The sequence below is a fragment of the Sinohyriopsis cumingii genome, chromosome 12 (assembly GCF_028554795.1).
Source record: "Sinohyriopsis cumingii isolate HCF-2022 chromosome 12, ASM2855479v2, whole genome shotgun sequence".
NCBI classification, from domain to species: domain Eukaryota; kingdom Metazoa; phylum Mollusca; class Bivalvia; order Unionida; family Unionidae; genus Sinohyriopsis; species Sinohyriopsis cumingii.
In genome coordinates, this window is record NC_142972.1 from 129,301,588 (window position 1) to 129,322,993 (window position 21,406).

At 37.2% G+C, this 21,406-nt stretch overlaps 1 protein-coding gene across 1 annotated transcript in view; it reads right to left on the minus strand.

Annotated features, from left to right (window-relative positions):
* Positions 1-17,272: 17,272 nt before the first annotated feature.
* The window catches only part of LOC149787446 (furin-like protease kpc-1), a 157,032-nt gene continuing 152,898 nt past the window's right edge, over positions 17,273-21,406 (minus strand). The window contains exon 14 of the mRNA XM_089978063.1: positions 17,273-18,402. Within this exon, the coding sequence (XP_089834189.1) occupies positions 18,023-18,402 (380 nt within the window). The 3' untranslated portion in view covers positions 17,273-18,022. The remainder of the gene's footprint in view (positions 18,403-21,406) is intronic.

Here is a 21,406-nt window from a genome sequence, read left to right on the forward strand (position 1 = left end):
TGTCCACGTCGGAACGACAATACTTTAGCATTTCTTCCTGAAAGTCGAAAGGGTCCGAGGCGTGAATCTGGTACCAAGCGTAGAAAGCTTCTCGTTGTTCGGTACGCATGTTGTCGGGGTCGTAATAGTGAGCCTCTGGTAAATGGGGTAGAACGACATGTTGATTGGCTTCCGTATTGAAAAAGTGTGGAAAGTACCCTTTAGCCATTTCTGTCATTCCAAACGTTTTAGGCATTCGACTCAAAGGCATGGCCAAATAGCTCATCGAATCTTTAAACTGTACTTGTCCCACTTGCATGAAAATGATTTTGGCTCCGTTCAAAGTCACTTTAGGACGCTCGGTGCCTTGTTCCGTATAGTATCTGAGAAGAAACTGTCCATCGTATCCGGAGAAATTGTGAGCCATCACCGTGGCATGACGATGACAATCTCCGTAACGTTCGATGTCCTCTTGGCTCCACGTCTTGTCGACGGGGTCTAAGACCCATTGGGCAAAATCGGCTAACGTGTTTGGTCCCCGAAAGATTTTTTCACGCCCTCCGGGAATCTTGCTGCAGTGAGGGCAATGACTGAAGATAGGTTCTTGAATGCACTTCTCGCACGCTCGATGAGCCACGCAGAAATTAGGAATGTGAATGCCAGTCTCTTGCATGCATTCGAAATCGAAAAAGATGAAATTGCTTTTCTTCTTGTGACCGTCCTCTTTCTCTGGTGGGGGTTGGTATTTTTGCACGTAGCATTGGTGTTCCAAGTCCACGATGTGGTGACAAATGTGACATTTTTTCTTTCCTCGACATACGTGTGCCTTGGCAGCATTGGTACATATGACTTGTTCACACGTAGGGCACAATCTCAGGAGTTGACAAGCACATTTCTTCTGTGAACCTTGCGTTTTCAGATGTTGTTGGTAACAGGTAGGGCTGACAAACGTGCGCAGACAAGTGGAACAAGGCACTGGTTCTTCGCTCAGACAGGGTGAAGAGGCCAAACATCCTGAGCATTTCAATCCACAATGCTTGTGTTGCTCTCGATTATTTTAACCATGGTCACATTTCTCACAGTAATAACCGTATCCCAGAAATCCGGTGATACTGGTAATCGTTTCGAAATGGTCATCGTGATGATAGACATGAATGTATTTTCCGTCCTTAAAATCTTGGCCTCGAAACAATAGAGGCCCGCGCATTTCTTGAGGGTGCACTTTCAAGGTGTATCGTGGAGCTAGGACATCTTGCAATTTTTGCATCTCAGGAATGCCGCAGGGTGTGTCTTTGGGCAGTCCGGCTTGTTGTAACAGGAGTTCTGCTTCGTTTCGTTGTTTGGCTCGGTCGGAACGTTGAATAGTGTCCCAGGTTCTTTTCCATTCTACCGTGTCGTTCTTGTTGGCATAGGTTCGTCCCACCACGATGGCACGGGCTAAACACATCTGGTCATGAGGGTTGTTAATTCGGACGAGACTCTTTTTGGTGTTGCGAAGGTCGTCCACCAATAACATCTTTTTGCGTCCGGTCCCTTGAGGAGGAAAGACGTGGGTCATGTCCAGTGTGGCTTTACCATCGGTGATGTCAAACTGATCATTAGATTGTTGTACGTGTTGAATCTTGTCCATGACTTTGGAAGCAGTCAATTCTGCAGGGGTGCTAAACTCGATCCAAACAGGGGATTTCAAACCGTCGTGTTGTATGGAAAGTCTCAAGCGATCGTCTTCTTTGGGTTGACATTGTCGCTTGAGTGAGGTGAGCAAAGAATCCCACACCTCAGTGATGAACACTTCTGCTTTCTCTAACGGCACTTCAGCCTTGAAATCTTTAAACTTCACCGTGTATTTGTAAGCCGTGGTTCTAAATTTTCTAGAGGAGCGCTTTTCCGTCTCTCGAATGGAATAGTACTTTTCAGGGTTGACAAAGGGTGGTGAACTTGGTTTAGAGGGTTCGGATTCTGGTTCACTCATGTCCTCTTCAAAATCACTGGCATGAATTTGTGCCAAGATTTCAGCCCTGGTACGAGGCGATAGATCACGTTTCTGCCTCTTACTTTCTTCTTCTTCTTTCTTCTCGAATGAATGGGATCGTTTCATCTTGAAAGCAAAAAGTCAAATGACTCAAGTTCAAACACCATAAACTACTTTATAGTCATAGCAGACCAGCGTATATAAAAGGGTGTGTGTCTTGTCCTTTCACTATTCATTTCACTCTCAAGCCGAGCACAACGATGGAAGAGACTAACCAGATGGAACGTTTCGTCAGAGCTTTGCGAGGGGTCATTAGAAAATTCTCTTCAGACCAGCCTACGGACTACTCTCCTTCCTTTAGAGATAAAAGTCAAGATACTTGCTATATCTGTCAGAAGAAAGGGCATTGGTCTTCAGAGTGTCCAGACCGTCAAAAAAGAACAAAAACAGGGACTAAAAAAGACAAAAGTCAAGATACCTGTTATTATTGTCAAGAAAAAGGACATTGGTCTCCAGATTGCCCAAAAAAGAAACAAGAGGAGTCAGAAGAAAAGAGGGATTCTTCAGAAGAAGAGAGGGATTCTTCAGAGGAAGAGAGGGATTCTTCTGAGGAAGAAAGAAGACAGGTGAAGAAAAAGAAACAGGAGAAAAAAAGAAGAAGGGAAGAAAGCGAGGAGGAAGAAGAAGAGGAAAAGAGTGTGACGGTGAAGAAATTCAAAAAACAGAGAGACTAAACAAGAAGAAATCAATGAACTTTTTATTAAAGTGTTGTGTTGTGAATTGTGAATTGGATTGTAAAAAATGGAGAAAAGAATAAATGAATGATATAAGGTAAGTGTCTTTGAGTTTTGATTTTAAAATAAGAAGCTACACTCACGCACTCATACACAGACACGTACTATAAGGGTAAAATGGGTGAGTTTTTTTTGAGTTATTGGCAAATTGAAATTGTATTTCTTTTCGAGAAATGTGGGTGGCCCTGAAAAGGGCCTTTTTTTCTTCATGGTGAAGGGGTGAGTTTAAGCAATCAACTTTAACTGCCTTATGCCTTTGCCACGGCCAAGGTCTACTTCTGGACTGCGTAATGTTGATGATGATTGGGTTGAAATCACTAAGGGTGGTACGGTAGGCTTAGTCACAGGGTTGACATGTTTGGCTCGGGAAGGTCGTATTCTCTTCGGTCGTGATAAAGAAGTCTGATACATTTGTTTCAGACTTCTTAACTCCGCTAAAATGTCCAACAGTACCGTGACCGTTTGATTTTCACCCTCTTGTTTCTTTGCTGCTACTTCTTCTTGCTGTTGTTTTTTTCTTACCTCTTCTTCTTGTTGCTGTTGCTGTAGGAGAAAAGCCTGTTCCGCTTCCTTTTGTCGTTGTATAAATTTCTCCAATTCTTCTTTCTGTCTCTGTCTAAAATTCTCCACTTGCGGTAACGAAGAAGGTAACGAAGGTTCCGGAACAAATTCTTGCGAGGAGAGAAAATCCACAAAATCCCAATTCACCTCTTCTGAAAGTAAGTCCGAGTTCCCTTGGGCAGTCTCCCCTGCTGGTACACCCCAATGGATCGTTTTCTGAGTTTCCGTCATGTTGAATCACTTTCGCATAGATTGACTGCACACAAGCGCTAGCGAATCTATATTGACTACGTGACGTCATAGACTGCTCTCTTCGGATTGGATGCGGGCTGACTGAATTCTGTAACGCGTGTTCGGATTGGTGAATGAACTCAATCCGTTTCAATCCTTTCTGTCCCTATAAATAAGCGCCGTTCACTGCATTGATTCACCTATTCTCGGAGCCTCAACATGTGGACAGACGTTGAATCTTCAACCCTTGTGTCAACAATGATGTTCAGGACGGACATGCTCATGTATGTCCGATCCAAGTGGACCGTTGTCCACAGGACCAACAGCAGCCTGTGGATAAGAAGAGTCTATATAGAGAGATAAGGTTGCCTCAAGAGGACTCTGATGTATGGCCCTGCTGTAAGACGAAGTTTGAGGACAAGAAGATGTCGCAAATGCCCTTTATGTTAAGGGCATACTAACATAAACCAAAGGCCCTTTTCAGGGCCAGCCATATTTCTCGAAAAGAGATAGCCTTTCCATTGCCTACCCCTTTTTTTAAAAAAATTTTAAAAAAATCCCATGTTAAATTCCCCTTGTCCGTAGATTGTCCCACGATTTATTCCCATGTTAAATTCCCCTTGTCCGTAAAGTGTCCCACGATTTATTCCCATGTTAATTCCCCTTGTCCGTATATGTTCCCACGATTTTTCGCCATGTTAAATTTCCATTGTCCGTAAAGTGTCCCAGGGGTGTTTTTAATGCTAATTCCCATTGTCCGTAAAGTATCCCTATTCACTACTGCGATATTAAAACAGCTATATCAGATATTGACACAATTAATAGACAGTTAGGTGTTATCAGAGATACTAAATCATTTTCACAGCTAATCACGATAGCCCAGAGTAATATCGATATTAGAAAAAGACTAGAAGATGTTATAAGTGGAATTCCTGATATCGTTAAAAAAGTTAATCTGATTAATATTCCCCACAAGCAAATTATCAACGTAGTATATAAAGTAGCATCTGGACAAGTATTATGGTTTTCACTCAATAAAACCATTAAACATCGCGCTGAGGTTACCGGTATATACAGGCTTTCAGTACTCGGTGTTGTAACATTCACGATATCCACTGACTGGCTCTAATGGATCTATGTTATTGATGTTAGATCAAAACGACGAGGTATCATTTAGTGTGGAACCCGAAGAAAAAAACTCGGCTTAATTTATTATTGGTGCCTTGAATTAGTAGCTAAATTCTCACCTAATTAAAACAAGCACGTGAATGGCAATTAAAATTTAAAAATATTGTTGACGAGTATATAGTAAAAGTAAAGAAACATCTCAGACGTGTAGTTATTGTTGATATAATTGTTTATTCAGCGTCTGCTGTTATTCCTGGAACCGGCGTAGTATTATTAACAATAGCAATGACATCACCATTAGTTGTAACAATTTGTGTTTCAGCTGCAACAACGATTGCCGGTATTATTAATATCATTGCAAGAAAAAAATATGTACGTGGACAAATGCGAAGTTGCATGATTAAATAATAAAATCACACACAGCGACGTTATCATACTCCAAATTATCCTCGTTATTATCAACAAGTCTTAGTGATGGAAAAATATCAGATTTCGAGTTCACGGATATGATCAAAATCTACAAAGAAGCAATAACTGATTGATTTTGAAAATCAGGATTTAAATAATAATGTCAACTCTGAACGAGCTAGTTCAGCAAATCGTTGCGAACACAACTCCGTCAAAAACATCAATGACACCGGTAAGCTCAACTAATCCAGAATTTAGTGTTAACTTTCCAACTGCAATTCCATTGAAAGAAATCGCACTAGCACAATTACGAGCATATTACAGCTGGCACAATATCAGATAAAAATCATTTGGTGGATTACAGGCGAATAATCCGCTTGTATTTGCAAATAAAAATAAACCAGATAGAACACCCGACTGGAATGTTATCGCTATTCCTACAGGTAAATCTCAAATCGAACAAATCAATAACGAATTCTAGCGCAGAATAAAATCTATAACCAAAGAGAAGCAAAAATAGCTATAACAGTTCACGAACGAACATTATCAGCTACGATTGAAATAAATACGCAAGATTACGTCGTTGATATTTATTCTTCATCAATTCGACGTATTTTAGGATGGCCAGAAATAGCATCTGTTTATAAAGGACCACCTGAAACAAAAACGAGACGATTTATCTATTAACGAAACAAATTATAAATGAACCACAATATCGAGATGGATATCCGAAGCGTCATCATACAGATCATCGTATTAAACTTTCTGAATAGAATATTTCCTAAAACACCGTTTTCAATAATCAGTTTTAATAAAAAACTTCCGATTATATTGTTTATGAGATATTTCCGATCATTGGCCGATAAAATTAAAACCGAACATATAACTACATTCACGATATTAGTGCAATTATTTAAAAATTATATCCTGAAGTATCCTAACAACGACCTAAAGAAGAAAATTATTGAAACGATACAACATTTAAATACGTTGTATCAGACCTTGAGTTTGCTAATCGAGTTACTATTGAGATAATACATGTTTGTAATTATGATATAGGAAATAAACAAAATAACAAGGATCAGGCAACTCTATATTGATCATTATAAAATAGCTGAAGCGAATTTCTTAAAATTCTTAAAATTTCTTAAAATTTGTACTACCAGGATTTGAAACCGATGATTTAAAAAGAAGACGTAACGTTCTTTTCAACGAAAATGTCTCTAAAATACTTTTAGCATGGAGAAAAATATCACCACCACAGCAACTATTCTTAAACTTAATAATGATCCGTACGGTTAAGGTCGTCCTATTTCACGAGGAATCTTTAATATAACTTCAATTATTGCAGTCAGTCTTGTATGTGATGCAATTGATGGCAGCTATCAAATAGATCTTGAAAAATCAAATCAAGCTCAGCAAGGATATATTCTTTATACATTTACTCTGCAAGTACCTCCTGGATATTTAACCAATCAATCATGTTTATATACGATATCATAATAATTTATTATCAAGAATACATTTCGAACTTACTGATCAATCCGGATACTTTATTTACCTGCGTGGAGAATTTTTAAATACATTTACACGTAAGACTTTAACGAGATAAATTTTCAGAGTGTTTTACAATTAATTATTTAATTAAGATATATATTATATAATGTACCAACACGACAAGGAGGAGGTACTTGTAACCGCCATCAGAACAATAATGACACAGTCTCCAGTCAAAACAGAACATTTAGTGTCAACTTAGTTATTGACGAACAAGGCAGCGAAGACTGTTTGTTGACGCAGGAACAATTAGATGAACCGCGGCGAGAACATATTATTATGATCACGTGTGATAGAGATCATATTATGAATTATATACATTCCTGCATTAAATTTGATCAGATTAAAAAATATTGTCTAATTCTGAATAACAAATCTGATTTCATTAAATTAACTTGTATATTCTAAAAAATAAACAAAATGAAAAAATATTATAACAGAAAATATATTTTTACTGATTCTCGCTCACATTTCACAATCACTAGACACGACTGGGACCCCAGTTGTCATAACCTTTATTTTCATCACTACTCTCAAAAGTGACGTCTTCACTACAATCACTTTCATAAGTGACAGCGTATTCGTTTTCATGATCTGATATAATTTTTTTCAGATGTCTTACGCGTGTTTTGATGATCTTTTTATTTATTATTCGTCAGATAAATTTGATATAATTTTTTCAAGCACGATTAAAAGCGGGACGAAGTTTTCAACTTCTGTGTCTTTCAGTGTTAATAAAGGTTGTAACATAATTTGCTGGATGGTTTTAATTAATTTGTATTCCGCTGATAGTGTATATCCACCTTCAAATTTACGATTTTGTAATGATTCAAATATTAACTATTTTTTTCAGGATCAGGTTGAATTTTTATGCCTTCATGGTTTTATTTTTTACAATTTCTGAAATAACGTTTATTTTTTAGAATTCATTTTATTGTATATATATTAATATATATATATATATATATATATATATATATATATATATATATATATATATATATATATATATATATATATATATATATATATATATATATATATTAGGTCATCGTTGACCGTTTTAGAGGACGGCACAACATATAATTTTTGTTTTGAGGATGGCACAAATACATATAGAAGCATATTTACAGCATTGTATAAGCATATTTACAGCACTGCATAAGCATATTTACAGCGTATATATACCTAATTTTAAAGACGGCACAACATAAAATCTTAATTCTATAACTTAATTCTAATGACGGCACAAATACATATAATTTTGTTTTAAGGACGGCACAATACATATACGGACCCTTCTCTACGTTCAACATATTTTTGCATCCCCCTATAATCAACCCCGGGAGAATGCAAAAGATCTCCTACCACGTTGTGATATGGTGGGAGGGTGTATGTTTTTTATTCTGTTGAAGTTCGAGCAATTAATGGGATGTATTAGCAAAACAAACAATAAGAATTAGATTATCCGTGACAAACATGACCCTGTCCTTCAAAATGAAAAAAATAAATAAATGCCATACTGAATAAAAATTCCAAACAAGGAATGTTGACTGGCATCGAAAAACCGTATTATGAACGAGCGTATCCTGTAACCACGGTTATATACGCCTTATATCCAATAAATCATAAACCCAGCATTAATAATTTAAAACCAATGAAATTTTCAGGGCTAAATTGTGTAGTCGAACGAGTAACGGAACATTTTACCGTTTCGACTCGTGGAAAAGGTCTAACGGATAAAAGACGCAAATAATAAACGATATGGGGGAAATAGTTAAGGATACCGGATCATCTGTCAAAGATGTCCCTGAGTTGGGAAAGAAACGAAAATGTCCAATAATTCTAAAAACGATAACCGGAGACATTTCGTACGAATCAAAATATAAATCAAAAGGAGCTACGATTGAAATTATTGATCATAATGCACATGCGTGGACAAATCCAGTAACAATATTTCCACGCAACCGAAATGTTAAATTTTATAACGATGATATATTTTATTTTATTAATGAAATAAGTAAAAACGATCCTGTATCAGTATGGTTATTTCAGAGTCCTGATGATGGAAACTATGATCAGTTTGCACGACATAATGGAGTTTTTTATCGCTAGAATCTCTCCACGAAGAACGAAAAGTCTTGGGTTAAAATACACCGATGATACTGAACAATTACTCAGTAATTATTTTACAGTTCCGTCATTTGCGGCTCATTTTGCTAAATTCGTGGAAACCAACTCGGTTTAATTTTCTCAATGATACAATATCGAGTTGTGTCGAATATGGAATAGTAGATACAATCATAAAGATGTTATCTCGGTTTATATGGTTGCATGTTATCCCGGAAGTTTCTTGGAATGAGAGAATGTTTTGTATATTTTAAGAGATTTGGATATCCCTCACACGAAATGACCAGAGTATCGATAAACAGACCATTGTCAGATTTTGACCTGACTGGATTCGCTTGTATCGAGTCATTTAAGTTTGCTGAAAATCTTCATCTAATTTGTTATGTATGGTTTGGCAAACATTTTTCAGAAAAACATTGGGGTCCAACAGTATTATTGCGGTATATAGATGCTCGATGCAAAAATACTATTATTGTTAACAGTAAGTGAAGCAATTATATCATATTGTCCGCAGAAAGAAGTTTGGTTACCACAGCAAAAGAAATTTTCTGATGATGAAAATCCTGATATCACTGATTTTGAGAATAAAATCACAAAGGATCTTGGCAGAAAAATAATCGGCAAATTCACCCAAGGAGGATTATGTGATCATAAACGACATTGTACAAGATTGATTATAGATGATGCTGAATAAGATTTTATAATTCCTGATACAACGAATACGTTTATAAGTCGAAGTGATGCTAATTTATCAGACGGAACTAAATTAGATTCAATTGTGGGTTATATTGATGGTGAGTCACCGCAGTTTACTCATTTAAGATCTTCAATGCTCGTGTACCTTTCGATAACCAATTATCGATGATAAATAGGGTTTCCAAGTTTACTGTCAGAGTCGCTACGGATTCATTTTGTATCAACAAGAATACAGGATTGCTAGAACAACTGATATAACTGATTGCGAAAAAAAATCGCAAAAGATCTTGGCAGAAAAATAATCGGAAATTTACCCAAGGTGTCTCATAAACGACATTATACGAGATTGATTATAGATGATGCTGAGTTAGACTTTATAATTGCTGATACAAGGAAAAAAAATACGTTGATAAGTCGAAGCAATGTTAACTTATCAGACGGAACTAAATTAGATTCAATTGTGGGTTATATTGATGGTTAGTCACCGCAGTTTACTCATTTAAGATCTTCAGTGCTCGCGTACGTTTCGATAAATCTATTATCGATGATAAATAGAGTTTCTAAGTTTGCTGTCAGAGTCGGTACAGATTCGTTTTATATCAATAGAAAATATTCAGGATTGTTGGAAAAAGTGAATATCGGCACTTAAGCATCATGGGGCGAATGGACAATAAAACAAGAAAATATACTCGATTATTCTGAATCAGCCGACGTTGAAACCAAAGATTTTTAATGCAGAAAATATCAGACATTAAAGCTATAGTCTGCCCCGTCAGTGTATGATCCTGTAGTAGACAAAACAATTTATCTCAATGGACTTGCAGGTTCTGGTAAAACAACTCGTGTGATTGAATTATTTAGGAAAATTTGATATGTTAGTTTTAACCCCTACACACAGACTCGCAAGAAATATGTGTGTGTGATTTGGATTTTTAACTTAGTTTTAACAATTTTTCAGTTATATCGCTACGATATCTGCAGTGTGACAGTTTATAGTGATGTCTGGCAGTGAGGCATCATTCCGCAGACTTGCAGCATGATGTCACACCCAGTCACATTATCCTGACACCAGGCCCACCAGTCCTAACACTAACCTCTTAATCTGAGCGCCAAGCCAGCAGCTGTTAGTACCATTTTTGTAAGTCTTTGGTATGACTCGGCCGGGGATCGAACCCACGACCTTCCGCATCCAATGCGGACGCTCTAACCACTAGGCCACCGGACCGGTGCAAGAGAAATGAGAGAAAGAACTATCAAATCATGTACTTATCACAAATTCTTTCGATGGAAGGGAGATAAATGGACTCCTGATCGAATGGGCGAAAAATACATTCCAAAGATTATCATTTGGGATGATATATGTACAGTTTTGTTAGAAACATTAAACACATTTCTTGATAGGTTATTGACAACAAATACTGCAGTAATCATGTGCGGAGATCATGGTCAACCGGCATCTTTTGTTAGATTGTCTCCACATGAAGGGTTGAAAAATTGTGTGGATCATTATGAAGAAATAACCGATGATCATAGAGCGCTTGATCTAGAATTAAGAGAGCTTAAAAAATAAGACTACAACCGAATAAAGTTCAGTGTGAAATAATGCGTGCTATAATTTCAGAAACTCCTATTAACAATTTGTGGAATTTGTGGAGACCACATGACTTAACAGCTGCAAGTAGAAAGATTGTTCGTGGTACTCTTCAACAACAATTATTTATGTTACATAAAGAAAAATTTTCCAATCTACCTGTACCATTATGCTATCGACTAGCAAATACGCGATGACAACATATCGACGTTGATATACCAGAATCATTCGCAGAGTCAAGGAGGAAATGTGATATTGTTGTAGGTGATGCCAGTGTTGTTGAGAGGGCGTTAATGGACAAACTCTATGGACACCAGGATACGCAATGGCGATTCATTCACCTCAAGGATTAATCATCTCTGATACAGATGTTTCGAACGTCGATGATCATATCGAATGGTCGAATTTAGTTTACCTCGAAGTGTGTAGAGTTAGAAGAATATCTCAGTTGCGGAGGGTTATCATAGACCTTACAGAAAATAATAATGAAACTGCTTGCAATAGCGATGATATAGTAAGAAAAAAAGTTAGTTAGCTATAAACAGTGTGACCAAAACAAATAAAATAAACGCGACTTTGATCTTGACGCTGAATTTATCATGACATTAAAACAGCCGTAACACAGTAATGTTGTTGCAGTATTCAAATAATAATCCAAGACAAATTACCTAGATAGAATTCATAGTAGTCTTGGTCATACACGCGAGTATGTGATGCTGACCTGTCTTAAATGTAATCGACGTCGAGGTGCTAGTTTACAAAAGTGAATGCGGTGGTAATTGTGTGTTTTTAGAAATTACTGGTAATTGCTCGCGTACGAATCCACGTTGAGGAGCAGTTGAATCTAGTTTGTAGATTGCAGGTCTACCCGTGGATCTTACCATGCTAGATAGTGTATGTGTAATAATACACCAAATGGAACCAGAGGCTCTTTTTTTTGCCGCCTTCAAGTTCGCCAGATTCATATAAATATCTTACAGTAACATTATCTAATACTGGTTGTTTTGAAAATTCATGTGGTTGTATTGGGATATATTTTTTTTGTAACTGCATTAACGGGTTTCATTGCAGTTGTCCGAGTAGTTTCATTATTTAACGCAGCTATCACACTTAGTAATCTTGCAACCCATTCGCGAGATTTCGTATCTTTCTGAATTATTTCCTTTGTATATTGATATCCAAATAACCGCTCAGCAAGTGTTCGATTAAATCGTTCAACAATTGCCTGATCACGATGAACTGCGGTATGTCCTCGTCTAATTTAGACATTGTGGTTTTTCATCAGAGATGTAACTACACCAAGAAATTCTTTGCCAGGATCAACCTGTAATAATTGTGGCGATCGCAAGGGTCCACGTTGATAAATTCTTTCAAAAGCATATACAACTTCAGTTGCTGTTTTAATTAATAATGGCTCCGCTTCCTTAAATCTACTTGCAACGTCCACGACAGTCGTCAACGCGTATTTGTATGTTAATTGACATCTACCAATTTTGATAGTATCGTGTGGTAAAAATAAAATAGCCTGATGAACTTCATTATGAGTGCTGACATGAAAACGTGCATGTTTCATTTTTTTAGGTGGTGGTAGATACTTTTTGCCATATTGCCTGTCGTGCTAACCATTTTTTAGCAGCAGAACGTGTGACACTAGCTGCATCAGCAAGTTTACTAATTGCTGCTTTACCTTTCCAATATCCTCTTGAGCTATAATAAATATATTCCGTTATTTTAATAACTGGTTAATTAATTACCGGCTCCGAATAGTAATTTACCTTTCATCGCAGATCTTACCAACCAATTAGCCTATGATTCTCTGTAAGATTTATTTTTTAACAGAATTTAGCGCATGAATTAATTTAACATCTGCAATATGTCGCTGTTGCAGATCTTCACATTTATAAGCTACATCATGAGCGTGACATACTCGATCAATATCATTTATAGGATGCTCTCCAGGTCTTGGTTGATCTTGGTTATCAAGTCGGATATCAAATCTGGTTCTAGGATCACAATAATTATATCCTGGAAGATATTTTTCTCCTGTAGCAATATCAGCACCAGACACTTTGTGTCCTGACTGTCAGGGAGATAAATTTATATTTTTTGCACAAAATTTTACACATTTACCTGTAAGTGTACGCTTTGATCAGGTAAAACACAATTATTACTTAATTTGATAATGAGATGGTTAAAGTGGCAAAAGTTATATTTAGTTGCACCATGAGTTGATGATCAGAGATGCTACGATGTACTTAAAGATTTTAATAAAAATGCAAACTTGTTAAATGAAGATGGTAACGACATTATTAATTTTATCACCGTCATTGATGAAGCACCGTCTGTAGATGAATTAGATGGATTTATTAATAATTTCGTAGTATACGACGATGTAATGCTGGACAAACAAACAAATCCAGCAAGAATATTTTCTCGAGGTATGCATATAAATACTGATGTGATTTATGTTACTCAACAATATAGACAAATACCTAAAGTGATCAGCGATAACTGTAATATGTTAGTTGCGTTTAATGGAGTTGATACACATACTCTGCGAAATATTCACCACACTTGGTGTAGTGGGGATATGGACATGATTAAATTAAAAACACTTCCTTTCAAAAACACAATCTGCTCCACACGGATTTATGACAATAAATTTGCACGATCATAGAACAAGATAGCGTGTGGGTCTTGATAAAATATTTGGTTGATATTATAACAATGATCTAATTACAGCAGCAGAGATGGTGCGAGTTAGAGGCTTTGGTTAAGCATTAGTGACCTTATTTTTTTCATTATTTTCGTATGAGGTTTTAGTTTTCAAATTGACGTTTTAACAAAAGGTCTGTTCACCCTCTCTACCGCCCCGTTAAAGACAACCATACTTGTTTAGAGCAATACATAAACGGGTGTGATTTTGATATTATTTAACAAATTCATTGCAAAGAACTGACAATCTGTGGTCTTGCTCTAATTTTCTGAAATTTGTTGAAATTTATAATTTAGGTTTAATCAACATTTTAATTTTATCTCCATGTACACGAGTGATCATAAGAGATTTAATTGTATCTTCATGTACACGAGTAATCATAAGAGATTTAATTGTATCTCTTTGTACACGCGTGATCATAACATATTTAATTGTATCTCCATGTACACGAGTGATCATAACATATTTAATTGTATCTCCATGTACACGAGTGATCATAAGAGATTTAATTGTATCTCCATGTACATGAGTAATCATCAGAGATTTAATTGTATCTCCATGTACATGAGAGATCATAACATATTTAATTGTATCTCCATGTACACGAGTCATCGTAAGATTTGATTGTCTCTTCATGTACACGAGTGATCATAACATATTTAATTGTATCTCCATGTACATGAGTAATCATAAGAGATTTAATTGTATCTCCATGTACACGAGTGATCATAACATATTTAATTGTATCTCCATGTACACGAGAGCTAATAAGATTTAATTGTATCTCCATGTACATGAGTAATCATAAGAGATTTAGTTGTATCTCAATGTACAGGAGTGATCATAACAGATTTAATTATATATCCATGTACACGAGTGATCATAACATATTTAATTGTATTCCATGTACACGAGTGATCATAACATATTTAATTGTATCTCCATGTACACGAGTGATCATAAGAGATTTAATTGTATCTCCATGTACACGAGTGATCATAACATATTTAATTGTACCTTCATGTACACGAGTGATCATAAGATTGAATTATATCTCCATGTACACGAGTGATCATAACAGTTTTAATTGTAACTCCATGTACACGAGTGATCATAAGATAATTAATTGTATCTCCATGTACACGAGTGATCATAACATTTAATAGTATATCCATGTACAAGAGTGATCATAACATATTTAATTGTATCTCCGTATACACGAGTGATCGTAAGAGATTTAATTGTGTCTCCATGTACACGTTTGAGCATAACAGATTTAATTGTATCTCCATGTACTCGAGTGATCATAAGAGATTTAACTGACTCGCCATGTACACGAGTGATCATAAAATGTTTAATTGTTTCTCCATGCACACGAGTGATCATAATATATATAATTGTATCTCCATGTACACGAGTGATCATAACATATTTAATTGTATCTCCCTGTACACGAGTGATCATAAGAAATTTAATAGTCTCCATGTACACGAGTAATCATAAAATTTAATAGTATCTCCATGTGCGCGAGTGATCATAAGGGATTTAGTTGTATCTCCATGTACACGAGTGATCATAAGAGATTTAATTAAGTCTCCATGTACACGAGTGATCATAAGAGATTTAATTGTATCTCCATGTACACGAGTAATCATTAGATATTTAATTGTATCTCATGTAGACGAGAGATCATAAGAGATTTAACTGTATATCCATGTACACAAGAGATCATAAGAGATTTAATTGTATCTCCATGTACACGAGTGATCATAAGATATTTAATTGTATCTCCATGTACAGGAGTGATCATAACATATTTAATTGTATCTTCATGTACACGAGTGATGATAAGAGATTTAATTGTGTCTCCATGTACACGAGGGATCATAAGATTTAATTGTATCTCCATGTACACGAGTAATCATAAGATATTTAATTGCATCTCCATGTACACGAGAGATCATAAGAGATTTAACTGTATATCCATGTACACGAGAGATCATGACATATTTAATTGTATCTCAATGTACACGAGTGATGATAAAATTTAATTGTAACTCCATGTACACGAGTGATCATAAGAGATTTAATTGTGTCTCCATGTACACGAGTGATCATAAGAGATTTAATTGTGTCTCCATGTACACGAATAATCATAAGATATTTAATTGTATCTCCATGTACACGAGAGATCATAAGATATTTAACTGTATATATATGTACACGAGAGATCATAATATATTTAACTGTATCTCCATGTACACGAGTGATCATAACATATTTAATTGTATCTCCATGTACACGAGAGATGATAAGATTTAATTGTATCTCCATGTGCACGAGTGATCTTAAGAGATTTAGTTGTGTCTCCATGTAAACGAGGGATCATAAGATTGAATTGTATCTCCATGTACACGAGTGGTCATAAGAGATTTAATTGTATATCCATGTACACGAGTGATCATAAGAGATTTAATTGTGTCTCCATGTACACGAATAATCATAAGATATTTAATTGTATCTCCATGTACACGAGAGATCGTAAGATATTTAACTGTATATCCATGTACACAAGAGATCATAAGATATTTAATTGTATCTCCATGTACACGAGAGATGATAAGATTTAATTGTATCTCCATGTACACGAGTGATCTTAAGAGATTTAGTTGTGTCTCCATGTAAACGAGGGATCATAAGATTTAATTGTATCTCCATGTACACGAGTGATCATAAGGGATTTAATTGTATCTCCATGTACATGAGTGATCATAAGATATTGAATTGTATATCCATGTACACGAGTGATCATAACATTTAATTGTATATCCATCTACACGAGAGATCATAATAGATTTTCATCATAAAATCATAAACAAATTCGAAAATCCGCAACTGTAGGATTATTATGTATGAGCATAGACACCTAATTGAGTTCTCACTGACCGTAACGTTAATACGTAACCAAATTAATATAGTTTTTAGTAAGACCGGCAAATACAACGTACATCTTACTATTGATCTATTTTAGAGGAAACGTTTAAATGATGATAATGATATATTTTGCGCCTCGCTTTTGACGAAAATTCCTCTGGAAATGCCCACTATAACAACCAGCCTGGTGAAGTCTCCTCCTTGAGCATCCAGTAGTACACGAGCATCGACATAGATCAAATAAAAATGGTTTTAGGTGGAAGCTTACTAATATATACAATCTACCTATATTATCCATAATCAGGCTTCTTCTGAAACATTACGGTAAATATGTCCTCTGATTATTTTCAGCGATCTTCATTCTTATAAATTCTGTATTTAATATAACACATCGGCAGCTCGTAAAATAATTAGTCGACTGTTGCAATATGGCTGAATATAAGACAGCATCATTAGATGAAGACAGCGTTAACAAAACATACTGATGTGCAACAAAATAAACAGTCAAAATACAATACTTCACGAGTTCCCAGGAAAACAAATTCGGCATACAATTTTGGTATATAACACAGCTCTCTAGTGCATAAATATTTTAATAGTTTAAGTTATAAATACGAAATTCATGCAGTTGAGTTATAAAGCCATCATACGGCAGAACGTTTCCATCGAGGTTTAAACTTTCTGATACACAATCACGTTTCTAAGCAGCTAATCGGCTTCATTCCCAGAAAGACATACCAATTCGTTTGCTTTTGTTTCGCCTATTTTCACACAGATGGAAGAAACTGAAAGTTAGACATAAATTTTAAGGGTTTAGCGTTATTTAAGTACAATAATGTCGCTCCCATATATTATTTGTTTCTCTGTGATAGATGATGCAACCCTTGGTATATCGAAAATCGTATGCTGAGTAACAAACAATTAATGAATAGTACCTAATTCGTGCTGGCATAACACTTAAGGTTTTGATACAATGGAGTATGTTTGAATATTCAAATCATGTATACAACAATAATTGATGTCATTTAGACTCTGGCCTACACAAAATAAAAAGACAAATGGTTGAATGGCACCATAATGACGTTAACGCGATGTTGGTTTACAATTCAAAATAAAGAGTTCATGAAAAGATGAATGAGGAAGGTAGCCTAAGTAGAAGGGCTTCATAAATGTCATTACGGAGAAGGCGCTTTAAGGAATATGAATATAATATTCCTTCTATGGCTATTTTTGTGAATTTGTGACTCTTAAATCATGGACACTAAATATAGGAAACTATAAACTAAGATTTATTTATCAAAATTAGGTCTGATAAAATCTTTTCTTCATAGCAAGAGTTCCTCTTGAACATTTCCAGTCGGGACTAAAGGAATCATTTCTCCTTTTTCTTGAACATTTCCAGTCGGGACTAAGGGAATCATTTCTTTTTCTTGAACATTTCTTGTTGAATCCAACCTATTATTCTGTTCTTGAACTTGATAGAGGGAACCTTCTTGGATAATGACATGTTCCCTTAGCAGTTGATAGAAGTCTAGTGCTCTTTCTAAAACACCACATTTCTTTAAGACTGTGAAAAGTATGAGAAGGAACACTGCAGCTATACACGTAGGTGTACCGAATACTATAACTACATCATACAGAACTGTGAAAATACTTCCTGAATCCGATGACTCTTTATGACCATTCTTCTCTGGTACTTGCGAGTCTGCAAAAAGAAAGTCATATATTATTATACATTAAGTACTTTTGCACAAAGGGAAGACGCATACCATTTTATGCTTTACGGTTCGCGTTCTTGATTATTTGTTCGTGGATAATAACTCGATACAATTCTAAAGTTTTCTAAGAAGTTACTGAGTTTTAAGTGTAAGTGAAGTCAGGACAACTTTTATCTCTTCGAGACATGAGGGTCAGAGTAAAATATCCTATCAAAGACAACATTAGCTACACCACACTGTATGACATAGGAAGAGCTAATTTGAAGATGTGTATCACAACAAATCTGTTCTTTTTATTACATTCACTTTGAAATTGTAATTAGCTATATGACAAATCGATTTTGCATGGAATATGACGCAATATAATTTTTAACCTATATACATCATTGTTGGTTTCCCTGGGCATATATACCGGTAATTCTATGCGACATAATCTCTTCCTGTGTTACAGCGTACCTTTTTCTTCACAACACTAGTGCTTCAGAATTGACTCTCTATCTGTCTATCTATCTATCTATCTATCTATCTATCTATCTAGATTGATAGATATATAGACAGACAGAAATATAGATAGATAGATACATTGTAGCAGTAAACACAATATGCAGAGCACAAAGTACGGCACTCAGCGTAGGTAAATATCTTTCGCAGAAAAATTGACTTCTCGAATAAAGACTAGTGGTAAAGTTAAGATCTATCTAACGTCTATTGGAAAAAATATATATAGACATTAGACTATGCATTTTGCAAAAAGTCTTGACAAGGTCAAAGATCAATTTGTGATATAAACATGAAGAAAGGTTAAAATTGTTTTACAATAAAATATGCGCACATTTAAATGTTTCTTGCTAAATGGAGACGCAGACAAAGACAGTTACGGTAGAAACAGCTCTTCAAGAGAGCATCTGGATGCCAACCCTATTATATAACCTATCAATTTATACAGCTCTTCAAGAGAGCATCTGGATGCCAACCCTATTATATCATCATCATCATTGGCGACTCGGTCTCGAAAGACCATGAGAATAGCGCCCTTGGGGTGTTGCCTGTCTCTGTTGGCAACGTCTGCTGTGGCTGTGCAGGCCTATACGTGAGTGACAGTCCCTACTGCAGTTGGTGCAGACATACTGGGAAGTCTGCATTACTGTGGTTGCTGTTGCGTTCTTCTTTCTCTTGCGTTTCTCTGCCACCAACTGGCCTCTCCTCGCATCAGCGACTGATATGCCATTGTTTACCATCAGTCTCCAGGTGCCTCGGTCCTCAGCCAGCTCTTCCCAGCCATCGGGTGAAATGTTGCATGCCTTCATGTCCCTCTTGCACACATCTTTGAAACGGAGTGAGGGGCGTCCGACTCTTCTCATGCCAGTGGCCAGCTGTCCATATAAGATGTCCTTTGGCAGCCTTCCATCCTCCATGCGTCGGACGTGACCCAGCCATCGAAGGCGGCGTTTAATTAGCAGGGAGTACATGCTGGGAGTTCTTGCACGCTGCAGGATCTCGCTGTGTGGAACACGGTCTTGCCAGCTGATTTTCAGGATGCGCTTTAGGCACCGTATATGGAAGGAGTTGAGCCGGCGTTCTTGCCTCATGTAGGTACTCCACGTCTCACTTCCATATAGAAGGGTGCTGAGAAAGCAGGCCTGGTAGACTCGGACCTTGGTGTGCTCTGTCAGCGCGTTGTTTTCCCAAACCCTCTTTGTTAATCGAGCCATGATGGTGTTTGCCTTTCCAAGCCTTCTGTCCAGCTCCATATCAATCGAGAGAGTGTTGCTGATGGTTGACCCTAGGTAGGTAAAGTTGTTGACTGCTTCCAGGGTGACACCGTTGATTTTGATTGAAGGGGCAATGGTGGTATCTTGCACGCTGACATTTGTTTTTTCCAAGCTGATTGTGAGACCAAAGTGCGTGCAGGCAACAGCAAAACGGTCTCCCAGTCTCTGGAGGGCTTCCTCGGTGTGGGCCACAAGAGCTGCGTCATCTGCAAAAAGCATCTCCCTGATGAGCACAGCTCTCACTTTGGTCTTTGAGCGCAGTCGTGCCAGGTTGAACAGGCTCCCATCAGACCTGGTGTGTAGATATATGCCATCCGTGGACGTGTCGAAGGCGTAGGAGAGGAGCAGGGAGAAGAAGATCCCAAAAAGTGTTGGTGCCAGCACGCAGCCCTGCTTCACACCACTGTTAATTGGGAAGGAAGTTGAGGATGATCCATCATACAGGACTGTTCCCTTCATATCTGCATGGAAAGAGATTATCATGCTGAGGAGTTTTGGGGGGCAACCGATCTTACTCAGAAGTTCAAAAAGGCCCTTCCTGCTGACCAAGTCAAAGGCCTTGGTGAGGTCGATGAACATCATGTAGAGTGGTTGACCTTGCTCTCTGCTCTTCTCTTGGAGTTGTCGTAGGGAGAAGATCATGTCTGTCGTCGACCTGCCTGCTCTGAAGCCGCACTGTGATTCCGGGTACACACGGTCTGCCAGCAACTGCAGCCTGTTGAGTATGATGCGGGCGTACACTTTACCAACAATACTCAAGAGCGAGATCCCTCTGTAATTATTACAGTCACTGCGGTCGCCCTTGTTTTTGTAAAGGGTCACAATTGTGGCATCACGCATGTCTTGGGGGACTACTCCTTCCTCCCAGCAGCGGCAAAGTAGCTCGTGCAGTGGTTTAATCAATGCTGGTTTTCCACGTTTGATAGCTTCGGGTGGGATGCTGTCACTACCTGGTGCTTTGTCGTTTGGAAGGCAGTCGATTGCTTTGCTGAGCTCCTCTAAGGTTGGCACTTTGTCGAGCTCTTCCATGGTGGGCAGATTCTTTATGCTGCTGAGGGCTGCATCAGTGACTGATGTTTCTCGGGAGTATAGTTCTGAGTAGTGCTCCACCCATCTGGCCATCTGTTGCCCACGGTCTGTGATCTTCTCTCCCGTCAGGGATTTCAGGGGAGCGACCCCTTTCACTGTAGGGCCTAGAGCCTTCTTGATGCCACTGTAC